Source organism: Acanthaster planci, linkage group LG03 (genome assembly GCF_054643075.1).
Source record: "Acanthaster planci isolate LZ-2023a linkage group LG03, COTS_SCS, whole genome shotgun sequence".
Taxonomy (NCBI): domain Eukaryota; kingdom Metazoa; phylum Echinodermata; class Asteroidea; order Valvatida; family Acanthasteridae; genus Acanthaster; species Acanthaster planci.
In genome coordinates, this window is record NC_141779.1 from 7637939 (window position 1) to 7663136 (window position 25198).

The 25198-nt window shown below is 38.3% G+C and overlaps 1 protein-coding gene across 5 annotated transcripts; it reads right to left on the reverse strand.

Annotated features, from left to right (window-relative positions):
* Positions 1-539: 539 nt before the first annotated feature.
* On the reverse strand, positions 540-24804 carry LOC147799598 (amine sulfotransferase-like). Of its 5 annotated transcripts, none has more exons than XM_087134521.1 (7): positions 24463-24804; positions 20225-20482; positions 19238-19467; positions 17758-17875; positions 8823-8917; positions 7764-7956; positions 540-2338 (listed from the first exon to the last, which is right to left on the reverse strand). In XM_087134521.1, the coding sequence occupies exons 2-7, from the start codon at positions 20448-20450 to the stop codon at positions 2229-2231; spliced, it is 972 nt and encodes a 323-aa protein (XP_086990647.1). In that variant the 5' UTR covers positions 20451-20482; positions 24463-24804; the 3' UTR covers positions 540-2228. The 5 variants fall into 5 exon arrangements, with proteins under 5 accessions (XP_086990647.1, XP_086990644.1, XP_086990646.1 ...); XM_087134518.1 differs by having other exon boundaries at positions 20225-20487; positions 24463-24801; XM_087134520.1 differs by lacking the exon at positions 24463-24804 and adding an exon at positions 24195-24414 and having other exon boundaries at positions 20225-20487.
* Positions 24805-25198: the final 394 nt, after the last annotated feature.

A 25198-nucleotide genomic window follows, 5' to 3' on the forward strand; every position in this document is an offset into this window, starting at 1 on the left:
AGAATAACAGTGTGGATAAGTTGGCCGGAATATTTTTGATGAAAAAAAACACTTGGTTGAATTCTCAGAGAGGCAATATTTTCTTGTTAAGGGGCAGGGGTAGTCTAGCATTATTGGATTAATTATGTGACTAGTATATGCTTCGCAGGTGGGATTTGTACTTGCCTTATTCAGAAAAGATCTTTAGAAGTGAATGGAATCAGGAAGATAATTAGGAGGAATTCTGGAAGATAATTCTGTTAAGAAAAGAAATAATCTGCATCACAAGAAAATGACTGGGGGCATTTTCGTTACACAATGACCTTCCGTGATTTATCATGTTCTGTCGATTGTATTTTTGTGTGTGGTTTGATATATCAGTAATTGTTGAATACAGAACGAGAGTGAGAACTAGTTTGCTTTAATTTGTGTCTGTACACTTTGTTTTGGTTCCCCTCTGAGAAGTGAATCTAAAATATGACTATGAGGGCTGGGTTTACTCTTCGGGGTGGGGATCATAACAAATCGAGAAACAAATGAACAAACCGTACACGGACCAATTCTAAATATGAAGTAATATTTTATGAAAAAGTTTCAACTGAAATGCAAATCACGTGACATGAATAGGTGCAGTTTTTCTCCCTAGGTTTCATACTCATTTTTTCTGATTTCCAATACTCGGCACTCATCCACCCGACCGACTTTATATTAGGAGCACAATAGTCCATCAGCCCGAGAGGGTGTAACATAAAAATCGTCATTGTGACGTCAGTGGGGGTCATGTGACATGAGATTAACAGGTGCAAACCCCAATTCTCCATGTCTTCAGAAGTAGAAGTCCGATTTGGTTGAAATTTTTCAAGTTTCTAGAAGGGAAGGGCATGTAGTTGATAAAATCAACTGAAGATGACATTATCAGCTGACAAGTCACGTGACATTAAATATCTAGCTTATTTGGGGGGTGAAAGGGGGCATGTGTCCCCCATGCCCCTGCCCTGTTAACGACTAGAGATGGGTCAAAGTGATCACCAATTACCTAATGGGTAGCAAAGATTGTTTCAAACAAAAATCACCTGGCATTTGTTTAGGCACGAGACCAACTGCAGAACCCGGCAACAGGTGGCTAGGATAGGGACCAGCAATGCAGTCAGTCAGTTTTTTCCTGTTATAAAGCCTTCTGTTGGGGGGGGATTATACCTCCCCCCATCCCCAGGATTTATGCTCATGTACTTGGGGAGGAAAAAGTTGCAGGACACCAAGACGGAACGACGGCTGGGGATTCACCACATAATACTGGTCTCTTATTCTTTCTCTAGACTTTATTGTCTTTTGCATGTATAAAATTAGAGCTGAATAATTCAGTTCAAACAACCTTCACAATGCAATATTAAAATTCATTGCTTTCTTCAAAGTCTGTCTACTAAGAATAGAAAAACTATTTTGTCAAAAACGTATCTACAGTATAGTATTCCATTATTTACGTGGATGAGTGATTATAAGATGCTGCTTTACATTCATCACACCCTGTAAATAAGCTAGAACCTGAATGCACTAAACGCAATATATTTTGTGTATGATGAGTTGAATACATGAATGCATGTACATCAAACTGTATCTAGTCCTCAAATTTCAAAAAAGGAAAAATCTGGTTAAAAAGAAGGTCATCACTAAATTAAGCGAAAACATTCAGGTGCATACTACAAATACTACTCATGTACTGGTCTACTTATTACTTCTTCAATATACATCTTTAAAGCACTATTTATTTAGCATTTGTATCACAGCTGAGTCTAATTGTACAAAGGTAACTCTATATATGTGGGGTCAGGCCCAGATGTTGGGGGGGAGAGGGTTGTGGGGCAGGCCCCACCTTGCCAGCAGCTGCCATCGCCCTCCCAACCATAAGCATCATAGTTATCGATTGTTCTTGTATGGAACTCCAAATGCCACAAGCTAGCAACAAGGCTGTGTGGGGTCCCATTTTTTCTTGTCCTTGTCACACATGACATACAATTTTGTACAGTTAAAGCACATTCTTTCATTTCCTCAAGAGATTAAGTAAAGCAAATTACCTGCGTGTTAAACAGATATAGTTTGAAGTCAATATTGACAATATTTTCATGTGAAATTACATAGGTCAGGTGTAACAACGCCATTAAAAATGTCACAGGTTTGACCCCAAATTTATGGGATAGCCCACAAATACAAACCACCTCTAATATCAAATTGAAACAATCTTAACTGATAATTTACTCGAATTCAAATGTGAGACCAGAGCCTGCCATCTTCTCCCTGTAAAGTGCATCAAATCTCTCATTCTGGGCCACAGTCAAGTAGTTTTTCCAGTCACCGACAACGCCTGAGGAAATGAAAAGAATGGTTTAAATGAAAGCAATTACAGTTGGAAATCATAAAAGGCCTGGTAGAAGATTCTCACACAGGTACATGTATATTGTGCTAACACTAGCATGCCTACGACTGTGGAAACACATTCAGAATGATCCATTCATCACACAAATCATGCTTCTGTACTCTATACCTGTAGCAATGAAAGTGCTGTGCATATAGCAAAGAACAACATGCATAGAAGCCGGTATTGCATGCATGTATGCATGTGGGTGTGCACATTACGAAGTTTATCAACTGTTTGTGACAGGTTCATTTTGCAAAGGGGTGGTTTGTAAAAGTGGTAATCAACTCTCAACAAATTAATACTCAAATAGTAGTGTGTTTTAATTCCATTTAGATTACATTTTCAATTCAAGGATGGGTTCGGGTCATGGGAGATCAATTAATTTTGGATTTTTTTGAGGTACCCGCTGCTACATCTGACTCGAACTAGCCAGCCAACACCGGCAAACTCGGTGGTTGAGTGGTTACGATGTCTGCACTAGTAAGCAGAAGGCTGTGGGTTCGAGTCCCACCCGAGTATGCTTGTGGTTTTTTTTTCACAAGCCTTCCTGGGCAAACGCCGAGTATACAGTGTTATAACACATGTCAGGCAAAAAGTCCAAAATCAATTATCAATTCAATCAAGCAGAATCTGTGGGAAAGGTGATTCATACAGCATTCTATTGCTGAGGCTGGCCTCTGGATCGGGAAAAATAACATGATCCACACTCAAAAACGTTCAATATATTGTATCGGTAGAGTGGACCAAGGACAGGTCTTGTCATTGGAAGCACGTGCATAAGTACCCTCTATTTCTTGATTTGCCAAGCCAAGGGCAAAAGGATACAAAAAGGCTACAATGCTCAGCTCACGGTGCACTGGGTTGAATTAAGCCTGAAAAGTTTGTAAATACTCAGTCATGCTACATAAGGTGACTTACGTTGTGTTATTGTGTTATTCAGTAGAGGCATAAAGATAATAATTGCAGGAGCTCTACTCTTAGAAAAACCACAGAAATATTAGTCTAATTTGACTTTTCAAAAATCTTCCTGTAAGATTCTTCCCCTAAAAAAGGTTTTTGCAGGTTTTTGGCCATCTAATACAGCAACTGCAAAACTCTGATCATTGTATTAAAAATAACCGTACATACACTTATTTATTTACAGGTACAAATCATTTTTGTACCTGTAGGTATTGATGTTCATAGTCTGTTTAATCAACTTTCTTTCTGTCTCTGAATTTGCTTTGGAATGTTTGCAGGGCCACATGGGAAACCAGTTTTAACCTATTTGGACATACTCCAGGTAAAGAAAATATGAAAAAAATAAACAAGATAAATGGTTTCTGTTTGATGACATTTCAACATAATTTATTTCTTTTTCCTTTTTATCAGGGGCAGTTATCTGCCTGATCCTAAGTTTATGGTCCAACCTTAGTCAACTGAAGTGGCAAGTTGTAAAAATTTAAATCTAAAACATGCATTCAGATTATTTCTGTCTTATCCAAACCTCAATAGCATTTGGACATCAAGAAAAGTTTCTATTTCCTAGGATTAAAGCAAGTGTATATTGTATAATCCAGCTTTAATGACTTTCAAGAAGCAAATACAACTTTTCCCAGACAAGTTAGGAAAATGTTTACATGATTTAATAAGAGAATGAACTTTCAAAATCTGTTTCTATTAAATATTATCAATTTATTTTCCAGAGGGTACATCATTTGGTTCATGACTTGTAAAAAAAAATCAGGGTACAATTTCAATTTCCTAAATGTGCAGTGAGTTTAGGATATTGACATGTCATTTTAGCTAAAAATGAAGGCACATCTGCAATCCTGTGTTCTTTTCAGTTTACCGTCTATCTATTTTGCTAACTGTGTAGCCAGTTTCCTGCAAAGAGTAACTGAGCACTTGACTAGTAACATAGTGAGGAATGTTTGATTGACACATTAACTAAACCAGGTGGTGAAGTCTTTTGAAACATACAAACTACATATAGTGTAATTAAGCCTGTAAAACCCTAAGCGTTTTTGTTCAGGTTTTGCCACAAACACATTGTACAGCCAAGTGTCACAGTTTACATAAGCTTCCTAAATTCTCTTGTAATGGCTGCTAGAGGGAGATAGAGATGATTGGTTTTATTTGGGTCAATTAAGTCATTTTAATATTCATTTACCTTAATTGCATACAAGCTTTTGTGTACAGGGTGACCCTCCCCAAAAAAGGAAAGCCAAAAGTAACAATTTTTTTTCTCCTCAAATAACTATCAGATATTATGTTTTTTTTCATCAAATTAAAGTTCAGCATATTATCTTGTCACAGCTGAAAATTTCATTAAAATCTGATGATGCATAATGAAACATACCTCATTTTTTGTTTTGTCCAAGGGAAGCTTATAACGTTAATCTTGCAAGTGCAAGAAGTTGTGTGATAATCCAAAAATTATCACACAACTGGTGGGGTTTTATACTTCTTTCAATTTTTTCTAGCTTTTGACTTGATGAAACTGATGCTTATTTAAAAAAAAAACAGTAGTAAATGAATTTTGCATTTTAGCATTTATTAAGCACGTTTGAGGCTTTTTCATTATAACAGAACCCTTTTTAGTTCAGTATCTTTATTTTGTTTTTGACGATTTTTGCCTTTATATCTCCCAGACACAAAAATAAACTTCTTGGGAAAAAGCTATTAAAGACCTCAAACATAGCACTTGAACATTCATTGTACATTTGTCACCAGTCGACCTATTTCTCTTATGGTCAACAGGTCCCTCAACTACACATCTTTCAGTCTTTCTTGTATACACACTTTTCCATTAGACTTTGGCCTCGATAGAATTGGATTCTTATAATAGAGCTCATCCAACATTGTTAGTGCGCCCTCTAGTGATAGCTTTCTGTAAGTACATTCCATGTGGCGCCATGCAAATTTGCATGTGCACGCATAGGGAGTCTTGCGAACGCCCTTCTGCGTTTTGTCACCCAAATTTTGTGTATTGTTTAGCTTTTATCTTAGCGACGCTGATCCACTTTTATGCATTAGCTGGACAGTAGTCTTCTTGGCTCAAGAATGCGCATTTTTCAGAGAGAACACCTCCGAACTCTGAGGAGAACACATATCTCTCCTGACTTTTCCTGTTTTGCCTGCATCACACACTATTGGTATTGCCACGTATTCACACTCGTGAATACTGTTGTAAAACATTTTTGATTTTCAGTCATCGTGGGTCCAGTGGTGCTGGATTGTTGGCATCAGGAGGGGCACAGATTGTGGAAGGCTGCGTGTTTCATCTATCATATGCCTCTACCTCCTTCCACTTTGGAGTCTTGATTGCCACTAAGTTTTGGAAATCTCTCAGTTTCAGATACTGCCACAATTGACTGTCATTTTTATTGATCTGTACAAACCTGTATCATAACTTGCAAGTAATCAGTCTTGTATAGACACAAATTGTACATTTTGTTTGAATCTATTTTATAATGAAATCCTTTTCTGTAATTCTGGTTGCTCACTGGGTCTTCCCTCTCTGTAGCGCTGTTTCCTATCTTATCTCCATCTAATCCCACTTGGTTACACTTTTAAAACAACAGGCTGTACATACAGTGAGTCTTAAAAGAAGGAAACCAAGATAAATTTGTTTGTTTCTTGAATGTGACTGATTATTTTGGTAAATGGTAACCATCATCTGTTTCATTATGATGTCCTCTTTTGTTCGACACCAAGAAATCCAAAATTCCATCATGGATGACTGAGCATGAAGTGGTTTAATGGACCAAGTCAGAAATGGCTTTGTACCAAATACATGAAGCTGTTTTGCTGCTGAATTAATATTGTTCAGAGATGCCTTTTTGTCAGAATTACGCAATGTTTGATGGGAATCTCCAAAATGCAAGTTACCCATTTCAAAGCGATGAGAACAAGGGCATATTGGGGACAAGCATTGGAAGAAATGGTGGGCATGTTGAAGACACCGGGGCTAGGCTGCTTCAAGAATAAGCCCCTAACTGTGGTTGTCTTTGAATTAATGATTTTGGTCGTGTACTTAATGCTTCATGCTGTGCAAACGTGTGATGCATCTGGTGCAAAGCCATTTCTGACACGATCCATTAAACAACTTTATGCTGTGTCATGCTGTTATGTGTGATGGAATGAGGATTTCTTGATATTATGAGAAAAAGGACATAATACATACTGAAACAGATTTTATTTTAATTAACCAAAATACTGGTAATTAGTCACTTTCAAGAAACAGAGTTAATTAATCTCAGTTTCCTTTTTTAAGACACCCTGTACAAATTGAAAGCCTAACCACATACATGTACTTGTAATCATTGCAATGAAATGTTCTGCACATTCATTTATTTGAACGATGCAAAATGAAACTGAAAAACTAGTTACTACAAAAATGAAAGCAGAATATACATGTATAGTTAGTCTCAAATCAGCGCCAAACTAAATGATTGACAAATTCAAATGCACACTTTCCAAAATCTATACATACACATATTTCATGGTAGCATTACTGAATGTGAAATACACATCCACCAAATTTAATCAGCATAAAAAGTGCTAAACTTTTCTGACTGACTACAGTGTCGTCATCAGAACAACTAATATTTGGTGGTTAAATAAGGAGTGTGACTGAGCAGCGGCTGCCTCAACTACCAACTTACAGTAGTCTTGGGCCAAGACGGCAAAACTCGATAACGGACTCGATCGCACCGATTTCTATTGTGCCCTCTCGTGATTTCATTTCACCAATTGACAGCTCCTTCTACTGTCTTGGAAAATCTCTTACAAACCGAGGTGTGGCCTTTGAATGCAAAATAGTAGTTTAATATGAATATTCCTAGGATGCAAAATAGGATGCAAAACAGGCCGTGGGAGCGTTGTAGCGGGTTTGTATCAATAGCGCCAGCTTGTTGTTTCTTCAGTTCTGTTATATAAAGTCTTTCAAAGGCGTATTTCTTCGTTTCTTGTTCCAATGCATCGACTGTGGCAATTATCAACGGTGACTGTATTAGTACTTTAGTAGTATGTTTTGCGTCACATAGTAATGTACATTACATCGCGTTGTATGGTCGACGATGTACAGTGTAGGGTACTGTTACAGAGGTCATGCGTTGCAGGTCATTGATCCATATTTATCACATACAGATTCAACCGAAATTTCCTAGGCGCTGATTAGTTCCTCTGGAAATCCGGAGGAAAACTAAAGAAAAAGTTCAACAGTTTGTAGGAGATTCCCAAGAGGGTAGAACGAGCCGTTGATAGGTGAAATGAAGTCACGAGAGGGTGCAAAAGAAATCAGTGTGCTCGGCATATGCTCGATTGAGTCTGCTATCAAGTTCTGCTGTCTTGGCCCAAGACTACTACATGTACCAACTCAACCAACCTTTCCGAAGGAACTTGCCCAGGTTCTCCTCGCCTTTGCCAGCAAAAGCTGCCATCACTCCCTGGTCATCTGCCTTCTTGTAGGATTTCTTCATGTGCTCCATGCTGCTATTTTGTACAACACGATCTACAGCTTCCTCTGATAACGCACAACCAATGTGATTGGCTATAGCTATCACTGCTGATTTTGGATCCTGCGGAGTGAGAATGTAGCAGCACTAATGTCTGTCCTTTGTAACTTAACATGTTACAGTATGTGTATTTGAAAGAAATTAAAGTCAGGAATTTCATGATCTATGGCCCAGTGTCTTGACTAGAACACAGATACTGACTACTTCTCAAGTCAGACTTTGGTCACATTTTGGTGAATTCAGGTCCTCGTGAACAGAGGACTCACACTTACAACTACAGTATCTACATCACAGTAATGAAAAATCAAATGATCTTTATATTCCAACGAATTACACTTTAAGAAATTTGTTTATTTGGATTTGGCCATACACAGACTGTTATGAGCCACACTCACAGTTCTTTTACAGGTTTAAGAGCTAGCTTCTAAATATGCAACATTTGGGGGGGGGGGGGAAAGTAGGTTTTGAAGGAAATAAAGCCAGTTTATCTAAGATCAAGGCCGAAACAAGACCAAACCATGATCACTAATGTTAAGAGGTATATATACTGGATTTTTCCCAGGGGTCATAGAGCATTTTCGAAATGAGTGGATTCAACTTAGACTTTGGTTTTGCTGGTTCCAGCAATGTTGAAGCAGCGTTTGAAACCACATGTTCAAGTCTAAGCCAAATCCACTCATTTCAAAAATGCTCAGTCTAAAGATCCATCACATTAACACAATGAATATTTGATTTAAAAATATTTCTGTGAGAAACACTATGTATTTCTTCAAATATAAATAGCAGAAATGGCAAGTGTCATAATGAAGTATATATATTCAACTTCTGGATGTACTCATTCTCTGTGGTAACAAATGGAAAATTGCTTTCATCAGGAGAGTCTAGGTAAATATCAGACTGGAAACAGAAGAAAAAAGACCTCTACAAACCCTCTTCATGTCCTCGTACTTCAAGAAGAGGAAGTTACTGTCGTGGCGGTGTTTCCAGTAATCCAAGCTGAAGTCAAAAAAATTGCCATTCAGCACTGTGGAAAGAATCAACACATTAGATGTTTTAGAAAATATGTCTCTAAGGCTAACATTATCTTCATAGTGTTATTATAAATTGAACTGTTTGAACATGCATTGGAACAACACAAAATCAACTAACTCAATTCATGTAGGGTTCAGGGATGCTGGAAAAATAAATACACCAAAAATAAAACAATGCAGAAACAATCTATGAGGAGGAAAGTACCTTGACTTGAATAATACATCATGGAAAAAACTGACCTCTTAAGTACCAGTAATTGTTTTATTAAACACATTTCATTAACCCTATTCAAACTAGGCTTTTCAGGTGTAGGCTTTCAAAATAGGGTCCATTTGATCCCCCAAGATCTCAGCGAATGTCCGATTGACATGAAATTTTTACAGAGATAAAATAACTCATTAACAACATAGCTTTATAAATAATTCAGTGATATCATGTTCATTACTATAATTATGTACATATTATTTAGCAAAGTATACATATCTTTAATCAATTTTGGAAAAGGGTATAAAGAAAACAGTATCCAACTGATTTAAATAAAAACCAGACATGGCTCATTATGTAAATAAGATATATACAGTGTTTCCTTGGATATTTTATTTTAAATTTGCATATTTATGTGAAAACTTTTCATATACTAAAATCATACATTGTGTAAGCATTGTTGTGTATTTTATTGTTTAACTGTTGTCACATACTGTTTACTCTGGCATCAGTATTAAATATGATATTCACAATGAGATGGAAAACACACAAATTGATAGAAAAAGAAGGTATTTCAACAAGTTAGCATGACATACCCTTTCAAACATATACATGTACGTGTACAAGCGTATGAAAAAATTCAGTTTTGGGACTACCCTTGACCCTTAATTGTCATGAAATATAATTATCTTTGCCTGATTTTATTCAAATTTGGAATAAAAAGTTGTACAAGACTTTAAAGAAAAAAGTCATAAAAGGTCAATTTGATATTTGCAGTTGTTGGGGAGCAGCAGCCAAATTTTCATGGGGGAAGGGGTCAAACTGACACTTCTCCCAGTCTGTATATGGTTAAGTGATCATCAAATGAATTAAATGACCTTGGAGGATGCCGATTATGTCTCAAAATACATGTATATCTCTGTCTCCGTCTGTCTAAAAGGACAAAGGACTGTGCCTGCATTGTTAGTTCACTGCTGTGACTTTAGAGTCCAATTCTGGAATGGCAGTCTATATCGCAGTTACTGGAAGTGTAGGCTGTTGGTAGCAGGGGTGCTGGAGCTACTTTTGCTCTCTGTTGCTCCTTTCTGTCGTGCCACTGCTGTTCCCTCCTGGCCTCTGCTCCCTTCACCCCTGTCTGCACCACGTGGTGCCAGTTGCTGCAGTCATCTGCAGCTTCTTTCAGGGTTGATCTTGGTGGATTTCTTGTCTCTTTTACATTTGTCCTTGTAGCACAGCCTTGGACGGCCAACTGGTCTGGAGTCTGATGCGAGCTTGCCGTAGAGGACATCCTTTGGCAGACGTTCATCCTCAATGTGCCGAACGTGGCAGAGCCAACACAGGTGTCTCTCACACAGTAATGCGAACATGATTGGGATGTTTGCTCGCTGAAGGACATCCTTGTTGGGTACTCTGTCCTGCCGGGATATGACTAAGATGAGTCACAGGCAATGCAGGTGGAAACTGTTGAGGCAGCGTTCCTGTCGGGCATAAGCTGTCCAGGTTTTGCTGCCATAGAGCAGGGTGCTCAGCACGCAGGCATTATACACCGTGATCTTGGTGTCTGTTGTCAGCTGGTTGTTCTCCCATTCTTGTGGACAGTATGGACATGGCTGATGCTGCTTTGCTGATGCACTTGTTGATCTCAGCCTTATGGGACAGGTTGCTGGAGTAAAGTCCTCAACCACGTCTAGGATGTAGTCCTCGATGGAGATGCTTGGCACTTGGCTGACATCCTGACCCAACACTTTCGTATTCTTCAGGCTGGTGGTTAAGCCAACTTCTCTGCAGGCATGAGTCAGGCAGCTGATGAGCCTTTGCAGTCCTTCTTGTGTGTGGGAAGGCAGGACAGCATCATTGGCAAAAAGCATCTCTTAAAACAGAAGCTAGCACACTTTTGTCTTGTCTTGCAGGCAGAACAGGTTGAAAAGCGTGCAGTCAGATCATGTGTGGAGGAACACTCCATCTTCTGATGCACTGAAAGTGTAAGACAGCGGCAGGGAGAAAAGGAAGCTGAAGAGGGTGGGGTGAGAACACAGCCCTGCTTCACTCCCTTTGGATGGGGAAGGGGGAAGATAATGACCCGTCAAACTGTACTGTGCCCTTCATTCCTCATTGAATGATGACACCACCTTCAGCAGCTTCTGTCATGTCTGTGGGCATGCACCTTATCTTCTCAAGGAGCTTGAAGAAGCCCTTCCTGCTCACAAGGTCAAACGCCTTGGTCAGGTCTACAAGGACGATGTAAAAGGGCTAGCTGCTCCTGCTTCTGGCACTTCTCCTACAGCTATCTCAAGGTGAAAATCATGCACTGCGACATGGGTAGACCCGCTCAGCAAATTGTTGTAGTCTCTTCAGAGCTACCTGGGTGAACGCTTTCCCCACGATGCTCGACAGTGAAATCCCTTTGTAGTTGCTGCAGTCGCTGCGATCCCCTTGATGAGGGGCCTTGCCATGTACGAGGGAGTCGATGGCCTTACTCAGCTCTGCTTTGTCAACAAGTGTAAAGAGGGTGCAAGATGATGAGAAAATTTGGTCTAGTGTTAAATTTACTAAAAAAAAGTAAAAGTAGGCCTTCAACTTTATTTCTACATAAAAAATGGAATGCACTCAGCAGGTAATGTAAACAAAAGATATGTGGTTGGGGATCACTAAAAAGGGAAGCTTGTCAAGTAGTGATCCCCATAGTCAATAATAAACATTAATTTAATAACAAACACATAGTAGTAGTAGTAAAAGTATAGGAATAACGTAATTAAAAACCTACCCTGTGGCTGCAACCCTGTTAAGAGAAATACTTTGCAAATAATTGTTCAACATCATATTTTTATATTTATACTTGAAGACTGAAAGACTAGAGATATTTTTGAGAGATGAATCAACCCAGTTTGGAACCTTCGTGCTTAACAGATACTATAGAGATTGTAGTACAAGCATGATCTGTGAAATTCATGACGCTGTCTTGTAAAGTAATGGTGGATGTCATAATTTTTTTGAGAACATCAAACAAATAGATTTGGGTAAACTCTGAGTTTTAAGTTGGTGCATGAAGGCGCCCAGCTGAAGAGAGTAAATATCGTTAATTTTTAGAATACTACAATTATAAATGAGTAGATTATGTATTAAATGAGTATGTTCATAATAGTCAACATTATTAATAATAGGCAACATTTTTTTCTGCAACTTAAGGATTGATAAGACCAGTACCACTATTGCCCCTTGCAATTATACTATATGTAATGTACTGTAAGGTAAAATGAGGGTATTATATACAAATTATTAAGATTTCCTTAGGAAAAGTACATTTACATGTAGGCTTAGATATAATACCTATGTTTCTGGAGATGACAGTGGAGATGTGATTAATGTGTTTCTTCCAAGAAAGATCATCAATATAGAGACCCAAAAATTTTAGACAAACAGTTTTTATAATGTTAATAGTACGAATATATTGCAAATGGCTGAGTGTACTTCTTTGATGTTAAGAGACAACTTATTTGCTATGATCCAAGCAGATACTTTTTTCATCTCATAATTAACAGTATCAACAAGTACATTTATATCATTGTGGCTGTAACATAAGTTGCTATCATCAACGAAAAAAATATAAAAAAGTACATCTGAAGATTTATTTAAGTCATTGATATATACCGAAAATAAAAGGGGACCCAATATTGAACCCTGTGGGACTCCACAAGATATTTTACAATAAGTAGAGTGGGTTCCACTGATAGAAACAAATTACTGATGATTAGAGAGATAACTCCAGAACCAATCTTGGGCAACTCCTCTAATTCCTTAATATTCCAATTTTGATAAAAGAATGTGATGATCCACTGTATAAAAGGCCTTGGAAAGGTCCAGGAAGGTACCAATTGTATCAAAGGCCGCACCTAAGCCGCTTGTTATTTTGTTAGTTAGTTAATAATGGCATGTGTAGTGGAATGATGAGCCCAAAATCTATATTGATTATCTGATATTATAGAGTATTTGTCAAAGAATTCGATGGTACATTTATAAATCACACGTTCAATTATCTTAGAAAATGAGGTAAAAACTGAAATCGGTCGATAATTACTAACAATGGTGGGGGTTTCCACTTTTAAAAATTGAGGTGATTCTGGCAATTTTCATTCTTTCTGACACATAGCCTGTTAACATGGAAAAGTTAACAGAAGGATCCAAATACGACACTTTTAGCGTCAATCTGCGCACTTCCACGTTTGAAAACGAGGCTGTATGTGTCAGCTTCAATTCTTAATATGATCAGACGATTGAAAGTAAGGAGTCAAGACACAAAATACACAAAGGTATGTTAAATTCAGACTTTTCAGGCGGCACATTTTTGTGGAAGAGTCTTTCAGGATGACTCGACATGTAAAAATCAAAAGAAAATAAACACCAATTTACCACAGACTAACGTACCTGTGATGGTCGTGTATCTGCATGTGGCTTAAACGGAAGTGGGCTCACACTTACGAACCAGATACTGCATGTACTGTGTCGACTTCGCGGGCATGCGATGAAGTTCAACATAGAGAGCCTCGGTTTCGATACAGATATGCGCAGACGGCGCTAACGTGAAATCTCTCTATAATGAAAGTCAGAGGACGGGAGACCGCCTGAATCACAGATTTAATCAAAGATTTACTAATTAGATCAAAGCCAAAGCTAGTTTTATTAGGCAAATTACCTACAATATCAATTATTTCTTCTTCTGTAAGTGGAGATAAGAAAATAGAAGTAGGATTTGGGTTTGATTAATACTCGGCAAAGTTGAGACAACTGGAGTCAATCACACTAGAGAGGTTTTTTCCCAGTATTTATGAAATAGTGATTAAAATGGTCAGTAATAAATTGAGGATTATTGACATTCACACCTTCAGTATCAATTGAATTTATTTTAGATCGCTACTTATTATGAATTACACTAGTGATTAGTTTCCACGCGTTTTTAACATCACCTCTTACTTTTTCAAATTGTTTGGTGTAAAAATTACATTTAGAATTCCGAAGAACATTAGTAAGTACATGAATATTCCTGTAGTGTACATACCTAGAATGATTAAAGTTTGTAGGTCTGCTAGTGTAATCGGGGACTTTTAATTGAGTTAATTTAGACGATTTAGGTTTGTGCAATTTTGAACCATTGAAAATTTTCATAAAATTGTTAAAAGCAGAATTAGCTTCACTAGCATTTAAAACTGGACTCCAATCACAGGAGGAAAGTTAGTGTTTAAAAGGTTAACAAGATTATCACTAGAGTAATCACAAATCGGAATATGCTGGGGATTAAAGTGATCTAGTTTGAAGGAACAAAATGTAAAAATAGGAAAGTGATCGGATAAATCAGTAATGATAATTCCTGATTTTGGTAGAGGTAAAATATTGAGAAAATGTTATCAATGAGGGTGGCAGACATGTTTGTGACCCTAGTGGGTGTATGAATTAATGGTATGCAAGAAGAAAAGTAAATTATATCCAGAAATTCTTGCAGCCGTCTACTACTGTCAGAAGATAGCCAGTTTAAATTAAAATCACCAGTAATGAAACAATGTTAGTTTGCATTAGTAACATGGTTGAATAATATCTGGGAACATGCTGTAAAATTTTCCAAATTGGCGTCTGGGGGTTTGTAGATGACACCAATAATTATGTTCTTGGTATTGCGTGAAGTATTAATTTCAGCAAATATACATTCAAAAGAATCATTCCCTACATCATTCAAGTCAGGTCATGAAATATATTGTAAATCTGTGGATAAGTACATTGCAACCCCACCTTAACACCTCTGTTGTTAGAAATATGCAAATAGCCGTGCATATTAAATTAATTGATATTTTTATCCTTTTACCAAGTTTCAGTTAATCCAATCACAGAAAAATTGTGATTTAAGGGATGGAGAAAAGTCTTAAATTCATCAATGTGTTTGGTTAATCTTCTAATATTTAAATTAAATATTTAAATTATATTTAAAAATAACTAAAAAATATTCAAGTGAATAGTAGCACAAGTTTCTTAGAGTAGGGTTGTCCAAGTCTTCATCAATGGGTAATACAAGAGAGTCAAGATCAATCAGGGTCTGAAAGCTCATGGAATGATTTGTGTTTGAATTCAGGTCAGCAATCACTGAATCAAACTCATGAGGATCAAGCCAGTTGAATGGGAAGGCAGTGCCGAGGCAGAATCAATTTCCGTCCTCACGAGTTTTTAGATTAAGATGATCAATAAGGTCAAGACCAGTACATTTCAGATGAGTCCAAAGTGAAAAACAATCACAAAAAATACTATTTTGTTTTTTTTCACGGGGTTACAGCAAACACAGCAGGGAAATTGAACAGATCAATCACAGTCAGGAAACAACAGTAAGAAAACTGTGTGTAGGAGACAAAAACAGGGAAAAAACAGGTTCTTACAGACCTGTGTTTTTTCCTGAACGAATTGTGCCACTGTCACAGTTCAGCATTGGACGGCCAGGATGACATACATACAATTGAGAGCATCAAAACACAATATTCTGTTTGTATGAATTCTTATTTTCAACTTGCTTCCCCAAAGTATTTGCAAATATTCCAAACTTAAAATATAAACTAAAAGTACGGGTTTCAACAACGTCTCAGTAAACATTCAATATCTGCTGACCCCAAATACCTAAAATTTGACAGGACATATTCACATTTGTACTGAATGCTGGACAGTTAATGCCAGATGTTAGTCTCAGGCAATCAAAATAACCCAAAGATTTGAGTGTTTAAAATTATATCGCCTTTGATCTTTCTTATCTACAATTTGAATAAATCAGCAAGGACTTCAACACGAAATGTCTATAGTTTTCACAATGCCTTGCGTATTAAATACTAGTTTCAGTTACAGTTAGTAAAATTGAACCTCAATCATCAAAGTGATAGGAAGCTCCGACCGGTCATAGGCAAATGAGGTCTTGAGTAACCAGGTAGCCTGCGGTCAGTCTCTACAGTAGTTCTGCATGAATCACTCCATCCAGACTTTCAAACTCAGGTAGTAACAGGGTATCTTGTTTGTCTCAAATTGATGGCAATCTAAACATTAAGATATATAAATGACTGAAAACCTACTAATATTGTTTCACTGTTACAAGTTCTTGGTTTCACATTCTCAAGGACAAAATGTTAGCAAATGTCTGCCCCATAGGAATTTGCAAACATCAATAAACTTCCTCTATCATTCAAGTTAAATGGATCATCAAAATCAGAACTTTGACCTGTTTGTAATCCTTAAACACATTACCATGAATCAGACACTTAGCACAGCATAATTACTTGTTAACTCGAGCACACACAGCAATATATTTCATAATTGACTTAAACAAGCATTTTTGACCTTTTTAAAAAAATACATCAATATCAATGAATAACTTACAGTTAATCTTCTCTTGCTTCACTTAGAATCTTCCAGCAGGGCTGGTGGTTCCTTCTTGCTTGATCTTTTGCTTGGTGCAATGTTGCGGTCTGCTTGTTGAGCAATGACTCTAAGCTCCAGGCACCCACTGAAGCACGCAGACCGAGGTGGGTTGGCATCTTATTAACCAGGGATGCTGCCCGGCTTGAGGTGGGCGGTAGCTGACCACTGGGACAAGATGAACGCTCCCACCTACAGAGGCAACCCATAGCGTCGTACCCTTTGCCAATCCGATTGGACTTATCACTCATAACTGCTGTAGTTATGTGTTGTTTCTGCTACCGGTACTTGCAGCAGCACTGAAGTGACTTCTCCGGGCGCAAGGATGGGCAAGGTGTATGAAGACTTAGGGCTGCCCAGACTCCAGAATCTCCCTCTCCGCCTCAATGGTGTGATCCAGAGGAATGCAGAGCAGTACCATCTGGCACCAGGTTGGCTACAGGAGCTGACAGAAGGAAGTAGATATTGACATCCACCCCCCCCATGGGGCTTCACTCTGAATTTTTCCTCAAGGTTCACTCCCGAAGCTTTTCCCTTGGCCAGGTATCCCGCAAGGCGGCAGAGGTTTGAGATCAGGGTTTTAATTCCCCTAGGCAAGCATGCCTTCCAAAGCTGACGAGCCCCACCTACCTGAAGCAATTGGTTTAGAGGCGCCAGATACCCATCTTCGCCCCTTCTCCTGGCTAAGTCACACAAGCAGGCCAGGAAATGGACTTGGTTGTCAGAGGCTGTTTGAGACGCAAGCATGCCATCTGAGAGTATTTTATAGATACTGTGAGTTTATCTCCACTACCACCACAGGCAATGACAACCATGGAACATATGGAATATCTGAATCATGTTCAGTGTGAAAGATGTGCTGTATTATTGTTTTGAATAGAGAAAAAGCTTTGCGTTCACATGCAGGATTAGTTTGAATGTATGAAATTGAAAAACCAAACAAAACAGAAAAATGAGCTGAGCATTTTTTGTGACATTACAGTACATTTATAGAGAATATACAATTAAGGTCACTAAAGACTAAGTGGAAATGGGCTGGGATTCCCAGAGGTGCATGTTGTTGTTAGAATAGACCAGAGACACACAAGCTGCAGTAAATATGGTATAACATTCAATATCCAATGCTTCAAAAACAAAGACATTTGAAAGAAACTGGCATATGTTTACTTACAACTAAAAGCAATTTATTCTTACTTTTTTTTGATAGGAACATTTCGAACATCTCATTCCAATTGGCCATTCCAGCTTGTTTCGACATGAAGCCAAACATTGATGTCAGGCAATCTTTGGGGTTTCTTGTTACATAGACCACCTACAGGTACACATACACCGAGAATATACTGCATGGGCATAGTCACAACAAATGAAAACCAACAGAATGCAACGGTGTAACAGTCACACGACAGCATACAGAAAAATACTATCGATGTACAGCATTACAGTTTAGTTTGGAAAAGTGCTTTCAACAGATTTTTTACAATCAAACAGATGTATTTTCATATGCAGTTAGATCAAATTAATCAGTTATTTATAAAATCAAGCTGATTTTGTGGGAGAGGTGTTATAAAATAAATACCCACTGCTTTATCTTGTGGAGTAACAGTCTTTGTTAATGATCTATCCATTTTCCCTCAGCTTTGCATTCAGAAAAATACCAGTAGAATTCTCTACAGATTACCTCAGGAGGCTAGTTTTACAACAGCACTTGAAGCAGTTAATACTAAATTTGTATAATGTGCAGTGTTGTAGTCGAGAACTTTCCGAGAACCAACGTTCTCCGCAAAATACTGAACGGGGTAAGAGGGAATAAAGCCAGAGTGCACAGGCATTTGATGGTAAATGTGCAAAGGTAAGATTACAAAATAAATGTTAGACTTCAGACACTCCCAGTTGTGTAAAATTTAAGTTTTAAGGAGAAAGTACTCGGCCAAGTACTTTCTGAGTACTATTGTCCTAAAAAGTTAATTTTAATCAAACAGTGAAGGTCTGAAGTCATTATGTTGCTCTGTAATCTTACCTTTATGCATGTACCATCAAATACCGATGTACTTTAGCTTTGTTCCCTCCCAATTCATTAAATATTTGGTAGAGAACTTGGTTCTCAAAAAGTACTCGACTACATCACTGATAATGTGTGTCCCACATACATGTATGCAGCCACACCAGGCCAGCTGGTATTTGATTCATGGAAAGTGAAAAGAGAAGTGTTTATACATCGACACAGTCAAATACATGTATGTGTCAGTATGATGTGTTATTACATGTAGGATGAAACTCAATTCATGCAACTTCCTTTCACTCAATATTTGAGCACAAAAATGATCAACATCTGGCTTTGTGGTCATGGTACAGAAGTTAATGGGCTACTTACACCACAGGGCTGAGAAAAATGAAGTACCGGTGCTACTGAGTTCAACAGGTTGACAACTTCATACGTGCAGTATCAAATTGACGTTTGTCATGTCAGTATTTTGTGAATTTATCCAAAAATCTTGAAAAGCAAGCACTAACATGCCTCCCAACGTGCCCTGCATACCTCTCCACATCCCTCTCAATTTCTTACCCAAACTTGCATGGACATACAGGTACATGTACAAAAGGAGAGTAGAGGCCAGTGGGATGCACATGTAGATTTCCCAGCCCAAAGTCCATGTACCGGTACATGACTGCTCACCTTGCCCTTGCCCTGAAGAACTGCTGGAGGTATTACGTTTGCTGGCAGATGAGTTGGCAGAACACGCCGGGATGTTATGGTTTGCACATACTTGTAGGCCGGAACTTGATTGGTGGGAGTTGGAACAAACATCTCTAATCCACCAAATTTCATCTTCTCGTGTCGATCAATCTTATCGGGATAGCCTTCAGTCAGTATCAGGTAAACTATCTCCATTGTCCAGTGGGTGCCTGGTTAAGAAATTACAGCTGCAAATTCAAAACTGCCTCATATCTAAAGAGGCTGTCGGTTCACACAATTACATGTATGTGGTAGAAGAGTCAGAAGACAGAATACAAAGTCTCTGTTAGATTTTAATCAGACTCAAACACTAGAGTACATGTAAGTGTTGAACAGCCCCATGTTAACACTCACTTGTGTAGTTGTAAAGATTCCAACTTACAGTAGTTGAAGGGGCATTTTTCGCCTCCTTTTTTCTGACATCGTTTCAGTCCAATTAGCCGAGAGAAAGCAGTTGTTGATAGTTTCCATGACAGTGTACATGTATCTTTCCCATAAACATGAACACATTAGCTACACTTCATCATAGTCATGCACTTGGTAAAAAGCACACCTTATGCAGCCACAATAACTCTATGCAAAGCGATTTAAGCTGAAACAATGCCCAGGAACAATGGATCACACAAGGGTTTGAATGGTAGTCATTGTGCTCATAAGCTCAATTGGCCTTGGAAAGTCTCTTCACTTTAGCTGACTGATACTTGAAGAGCACCTCTGAGGAAAACATGTTTTCTCTGATTTTATCTGTTCAAATAAATATGGACATGATGGAAGCATCCAAATCGAACGCAGTCTAAAGTCTATAAATCCTAACTTTATGATAATGGGGGTCAAGGAATAGATTGAAAATCTATTAACCATAACCAGGCTGGACATGTACATTAGAACTGTGAAGATAAGGGTTAAAACTATAGCTTGTAAACATACCGCATTTGGGATACGTGAGGATGAAAATATCATCATCTCGTACTTTAAATGTTTCCATGGCTTCCAAGTTCTCTCGGGGGACCATCAACTTGGGATATATCACTCCTTTGTACTCATGAGTCGCAGCCATCATTTCCTTCATTTTTTCAGGGGTCATACCTCCAGAGAATACACCACCGGCAGGACCCATGCCTGGGGGCATTTGTTTAGCACCATCAGCAGCCATGGATGCTTGCAAAGGAAGTTGAGGTATTCAACCTGAACTGAAATTAAGGCATGAAAATTGAATTATGAATAACAGACCATTAACAGTGAACCAATTAACCACTGGTCACTGAAATCACACCACAAGTGAGGTAATGAGTGAATTTGAAAAATCCAATGTAAGAAAGCATTAAAAAGGCTATGCTTAAAGGTACATATAGGCACATATGTGATGTGATCTGGGAAAACCCTTCAAATGGTGAAATTTGTCACTTTGGTGTTACACAGTATACATACTACATGTCTATGCACATCGATTTAAGGATATACTGTGCTATTTTCGGAACTGTTTAACTCATTCTAAGGTGGGTTGTCTATAACTTGTACTTTGTCTCAAATGAATAGCACCCTAGGTAATGGCTGATCCAGGAGGCCAATGGGGTCCCTTCCCTCCCCCCTCCAAAAAGAACCAGTTTTTTTCTTTTTCTCTCTTTGACGAGAAAAAGGATTAAGTTTATCTTCCCCAAGAGCATGTCGGAAGCCTCCAAATTTATGTGACAACTTAGAGAACTTTCAATAATTTTTGTTCCCCCTCCCCCAAAAAACCTATCTAGCCCCTGAAAATTTGATTCTAGATCTTCCACTGTACTGCTACTTGCTAAATATTAAAACCCTGATGTGCATCAATCTGTGTGTCAGGTAAGTAAAGTCACTGTCAGAGCTTTACAAAACACATGTAGGTCTAATTTGAGAAAACAAATCATATGTTAGATTATTATGCTATACTAATGCAGTGCTGTGCTGTCTATGATTTGGAGAATTAGTGTGCTTCAGCATCACTAGGCAACTCAGGGTTGTATAAACACAAAGAGTTGGGTCTTTCCACAAAAGAGGTACAAAAGTGTACGGAGCCCCTAAAGGGACATACCAATAGTTTTTTTATCCCGTGCATGACATACACTACCCAAAAAAGTTAAGGACCATTTTTTTTTCTTAACTTGTAATCTTTTCCATGCAATGAGAGGGGTCTAGTTCTCTCATTTTTGGTTTGTCTAGATGGTGGTCTCATTGCAATAAACAATTTATAAATTTTTTCAAAACATTATGCAACAACTGAAACCAACCACATGTGAAATTGATTACAGCGTGTTTGAGGTCATTTAGAACAGTTGTATTGGGGTATTTCTAGCAGTAAAATACCTCATATAAAAAAAGGATACACAGAATAAAAAGTCCTTAACTTTTTCGAGTAGTTTATTGTAGCGCTGGCGGGTTCGGTCAGTGGGGGCGCCAGCTTGGACCCACATGGAGCTAGCTGGCTGCCCCCGCTGGTATGCAAACGGCCCGCGGTTTTCCCGCCTCTGGAATGTCACAAAGGTTCAACAGCACATATTTAACAGGAAGAGTATTTAACTGAATGAATTTGAAGTTTTTCATCAAAGAGGTTCGGCTACACTACACCAGGAATGACAAAGGAAATGTCAGAGTGTGCCACGAAAAGTCAATAATTGTAATTTGGGTCTAGAACCTAGACTACAACTAGTAGTTTGCGTGACAGCAATACCACACAGTCACACTGAATCCATGGCACAAATTCTGTTTTCTTCCCAAATCATGGCCCAGCCATGGATGCAGGAAAGCATACTATGTGCAAAGATTGGCAGTGAACCCCACCCAAAAAAGGCTTAGGACCAATAAATAAAGAAAACCCAGAGAAAATGTGATCTATGGTGGCTCACTTCTAAACAAAACAAAAATCGAAATGAATCTATTTAAGAATATATTATACTCGAACAAAAAGAATTAAGCACATAGAGACGAGTAATTGAATTTTTGTCACAGCTGTTATTATTCCATCAAAACTTTGTGCTGGATACCAAGTAAATGGCCAAACCAAACACAAGAACAATTAATTGGGGCACACTAGACCCCCAGCATGGTTCTCAGACCAAACCACTGCTTGGTACCCAGACCAAGCAACCATAGTGCTAGGTGCAAGCCACTACAGTACAGCTGGGTTCCCAGTCCCAGAATCACCGTAAATTTCTTTCATGGCCAACGTGCCCAACTTACACAAACAGCTGTGAAGATGTGACAGTGTTGGCGTGTAGCTGTTTGTTCACTACCAACAGACAAAGATTCTGGGAATTCTTATTGGTGAAAAGTTTTTCAAATTTGCATAATACAGACATATTAGCTTCCTCACCTTTAGTTATACCGATATGGTTGTGTGTTGTTCACTTTGCAGCGGGTCAGGTGTACACCACGTACATGTATGTTTCAGAGGGAAATTATTAACTGCACATGTCCCGTTTATAGGGTCATTTGCATGCGTAATGAGGGCCATGGGAATTCGTGCCAAGCAAACAGCTTCTTCATCTCATTAAATTTACGTCTTATTTTCATTTTTTGGAAATAAAATTTCCTGCCAAAAATATTTTCATGGTAAGATAAGGCCTTTTCCTGACGTGTTTTGTGAAAATTAAATTGAAAAATAGTACCAGAGGTCAAAACTTAGTCTGGTGATTTTTGTGAAAACCTCTTTTCATAAGCGGTAGTTTGATTTAGTTTGTTTACGTTTTGATGCGATTTTTGAAGGATCAAAACAGATTGCGAGCGGAATTAAGTAATCGGGAACAAAAGACGAGCTCAAAAGTACAGTAAGTTTACATGCAGTTCATTATTGAAACCGAGGTCTATCTGTCATTATAAAATTGCCAGGAAAATGCTGAGATTCATGGTATACTGTATATCCCCAGTTTTACATGTACTGTACACACATGAACCACACCAGCTCCGTCAAGAATTTCCATGCACCTGAGCGTGTACATGTATATGTACGCCATGGTATGTGTGAACAAGCCGCAGGGTAACTGTTCATAGTACGTGGCCTGGCTGAAACGGTTTTGTGCATGTACAACATATTTAGATCGCGCTGTACAAAAGTAAGATACATGTATATAACTCATGATGGTCGAACAAAAAAATCTAGCTACAGAGAACTGATTAAATTGTGTAGTTGAGATTCTAGCCTGTCGTATGCAGTGTCTCAGTGTTCTGGGAAAACTTCTAAAATTGAGAAATTTAGTGAAAAAAAGACCAAGTGATTAATTGAAAATGGAAATAATTTATCATCTTAGCAACCACTTTGAGGCTAAATTTCATATTTATGTAGCATTTCTTTTCCTGACTGTGTGATGTTTTATTCGGTTTAAGCCTTCTAGAGCATGTACAAAGAGTTTCCATGTGATCGTTTGTTAACTTTGTGCAAACAAAGTCTTCAAAACAAGAAGGCTCAACAGAGGACTGGCAAGTTGCTAAGGACATTCTTGTATGGTTCACAAGGGTCCGGTCAAGTAACCGCCGTGTACGGTTGAAGTCGTTAATTTCCACAAATTGAATAGGGATGAAACATACGTGACATGTGTACATTGTTGCTGCGTATAAGATATTTTATCCCGTAGCAGTAATAAAAGTAATTATATAGGCCCTAGTATAGTATTGGCAGAATCTGAATCTCGGTGAAAAAAGAAAGAAACATGAACATAATTCCATGCAAGATTTATCAATACCTACATGTATAATAATTTTGCCTGTGACTCAACCAATGGAAGACACAAAAAATAATCAAGTTATGTAAGCATGAACAATTTTGGTCAAAGAACAGATAAAAAGTCAATCAAATCTATTTGAGCTACCGGTACCATATCATGCAGAAATCAAAACAAAATGAGTGAAGACCAACGTTTGACAAAACCTAACCGACCTGATTAATTAAAACTGTCAAAACTCGAAACAACTTCACATGAAACTGTCTTGAGGAAGATGAGATGGTATGGCCTGTACGAGTTAGTGGGCAAAATTTGTTGCCTGAATAATTTGCAAACAATACCGAGAGAGTGAAGCGATAGGCGTACTTGTCTTTTTTGATTTTTTATTGGATCCGATCCAATACAAAGTTTGAAAAAGAAGTACATGTACATGTACTACCGCTCCAGCTCAGTCGAGCTAATGGGTCAAAGGGCAAAGCTTACCTGACAAAACGAAAATCAAGAAAACAGTGATCTTGTGATACTAGCCTGGCTCCTGAAGAGAGTGACTAAGAGTACTGTACATGTGAAGTCACCCACTACACCAGCATTTGTTATGTATATGCATGTGGTTTTGGGCCCTTTTCCAATACTCGACTTGGGCTCCGCCTCAGGCTTCGTTCCCAAAACCAATCCCCGATTGTAGGCCTGAAGCGTTTAAATTAAATTGAATTACTGTAATTTCTGGCTTTCTTGCATATTATTTGATGCTTTGTGGTACTATTAGACTAATTACTGCGCTTACAGCTTCAAAGTAAGCTAGTTAAAAAACAGGTGCAGCCTGAGACGGAGCCGGAGTTGAGTACTGGAAAACGGCCTTAGTGAGCGCTTGCATAATTCATGCACCCCAGCCCCAAACAGAAGGTCATTGCTATCATGAGGGCAAAGAGGCACATGCGTACTTGTACTTTAAAACTTGCGTAATAAACTTACGAAACGTAATTACCGCAGTGCATGAACGGCTTGTAATCCGCCCCGTACGGCGCTTTTAAGTACGGACCTTTGCAAGGGAATGGGTGAGAAACGAATTGGGGGAAAATGTTCGTTCAAACGAAAACATTTGTTCGAAAGAAAAAAAATCGTTCGAACGACAAAAATTTGATTGCCTGGAAGTGAGCACACGTGCATATTTTGGCAAGCCAAGCGTTTCAATAGCGAATAACGTTCGAACGATTTTTTT

Excerpts from the sequence above, each read along its gene's own strand:
- LOC147799598 (XM_087134521.1), bottom strand. The coding sequence starts at position 20,450 with ATGGCTGCTGATGGTGCTAAACAAATGCCCCCAGGCATGGGTCCTGCC. Across the intron at positions 7,957-8,822 it reads AGTACGAGGACATGAAGAGG|GATCCAAAATCAGCAGTGAT; the intron begins GTTTGTAGAGGT and ends CTCACTCCGCAG. Across the intron at positions 2,339-7,763 it reads GGGCAAGTTCCTTCGGAAAG|GCGTTGTCGGTGACTGGAAA; the intron begins GTTGGTTGAGTT and ends TCATTTCCTCAG.